The sequence below is a fragment of the Octopus bimaculoides genome, chromosome 16 (genome assembly GCF_001194135.2).
Source record: "Octopus bimaculoides isolate UCB-OBI-ISO-001 chromosome 16, ASM119413v2, whole genome shotgun sequence".
Lineage (NCBI taxonomy): Eukaryota > Metazoa > Mollusca > Cephalopoda > Octopoda > Octopodidae > Octopus > Octopus bimaculoides.
The window spans coordinates 22165526-22167369 of NC_068996.1; the positions used below are offsets into that span (position 1 = coordinate 22165526).

Sequence of the window (1844 nt, forward strand, 5' to 3'; positions counted from 1 at the left end):
CAAGCTCCATTTATTCATGTAGTGAGAACACCACAGAATGTACAATGAAAATGTACTCCTCAGCTGCATAATGGAATTTCATTTTAGACAGTCTAAAATGAAATTCCATTATGCAGCTGAGGAGTACATTTTCATTGTATTTTCTGTAGTGTTATCACTACATGAATAAATGGAGCTTGTACGAAACGTACGTACTGCTATAACCTATTGAATTTTTGTTGCTTATCTTCAAATTATATATATATATATATATATATATATATATACACATACACTCACTCGCATATACAGACACATGCATATATTTTGACATTCAGCTTAAATAGCTATACCTTCTGTAAAATAAACTTACATGGCTTTCTGTTTTTGTTTTGTTTTTTTCAGCACATATTTGTGTGCAACCTAAATATGAAGGTGAAACTGTATCAAAAATAGCAGGAATTGAACTTGGAAAATTGGATGTAGAAGAAGAAGTATGTTTGTTTGTTTTTTTTTGTCCAGTTATTTCTCGTTGTTTTCTAACGATTTTGTCTTCTAATCTTTATTACCATTCTATATTTTCACATTTCAGATCACTCAAAACCTTTATGTGAAATGCATGGAAGTTAGTTTAAAAACAATTAATTTCAAAGTAAGTAAATATTCTGACACTTTTTTCTATTTTTTTTTTTCTTTTTAATTAAAACAACATAGTGTTGATAAGTATGTGTAATTATGATAACAGCAAGAGGGTGTAACATTGAGGGAGATGGCTTTGAGCCAGGTGATATGAGGGAGATTAAAGTGTGAGACAGGCTCAGGCATCTTGTTGTACAAGAAATACATGGTTACCCCCCATTAAAAAAGAGAGATATGGTGGTGGAGATATGTCAGAGTGTACCCTCAAGTTACATAAAGATGAATATTAGTGGTACCTAATTTTTTATGGTTAGATAGTATTGAAATGGTAATGATTGTGCATGATATTTTAATAGCTGAATATGTTGGCTGGCAGTAAGATAATGGTAGTTATTTTAAATGTTTACAAGTAATCTTTTTGAACTGATTAAGATTGTTATAGTAATTTAAATGATAACTAACAAATATGTTTTGAGGAACTCAAATATTCACTAAATTCTGTCTTTTGTTAAATAAGAAAACATCATCATCATCGCCTGTCCATGCTTCTACAAGTTAAGAGGAAATTTGTTGAAGCAGATTTTCTAATACCTGATACCCTTCTTGTCATAAACCCTGACTTTTTTTCAGGCAAAGTAATATTTCTCCTAGTCCTTTCAAACATCTGAACAGCACCTCTTGTATGGCAATAACTTTTGTTTATAATTAGCACATGTCAAGATGAGGGGGCCACGAACAAGCACACAGTTGGCTTAACCCTTTAGCATTCAGACTCCTCTGTCAAATTTAATGCTTATTTATTCACATTGTATTGAATTAATCAGGTGTTATCTTATAGCTTTGAGATTTCAATGACTTGATTGTTTATTATTAGAATAACATTGTAGGGTAGGTGTGAGAGGCTGGATGTGGTCAGTTTGAACATAAAACTAGTAGACTAGCTTATACCAGATACAACCTGTTTAAATGCTAAAGGATTAATGCAGTTTCTTATTTCTTTATTGCCTACAAGGGGCTAAACATAGAGGGGACAAACAAGAACAGAGAAAGGGATTAAGTCGATTAGATCGACCCAAGTGCGTAACTGATACTTAATTTATCGACCCTGAAAGGATGAAAAGCAAAGTCGACCTCAGTGGAATTTGAACTCAGAACATAGCGGCAGACGAAATACCGCTAAGCATTTCACCCGGCGTTCTAACGTTTCTGCCAGCTCGCCGCCTTTA

At 33.1% G+C, this 1844-nt stretch overlaps 1 protein-coding gene across 1 annotated transcript in view; it reads left to right on the plus strand.

The window, feature by feature from the left end:
* The window catches only part of LOC106871310 (trafficking protein particle complex subunit 11), a 76437-nt gene that overhangs the window by 62189 nt on the left and 12404 nt on the right, over positions 1-1844 (plus strand). The window contains exons 24-25 of the mRNA XM_014917694.2: positions 385-473; positions 572-655. Coding sequence (XP_014773180.1) covers positions 385-473; positions 572-655 — 173 coding nt within the window. The remainder of the gene's footprint in view (positions 1-384; positions 474-571; positions 656-1844) is intronic.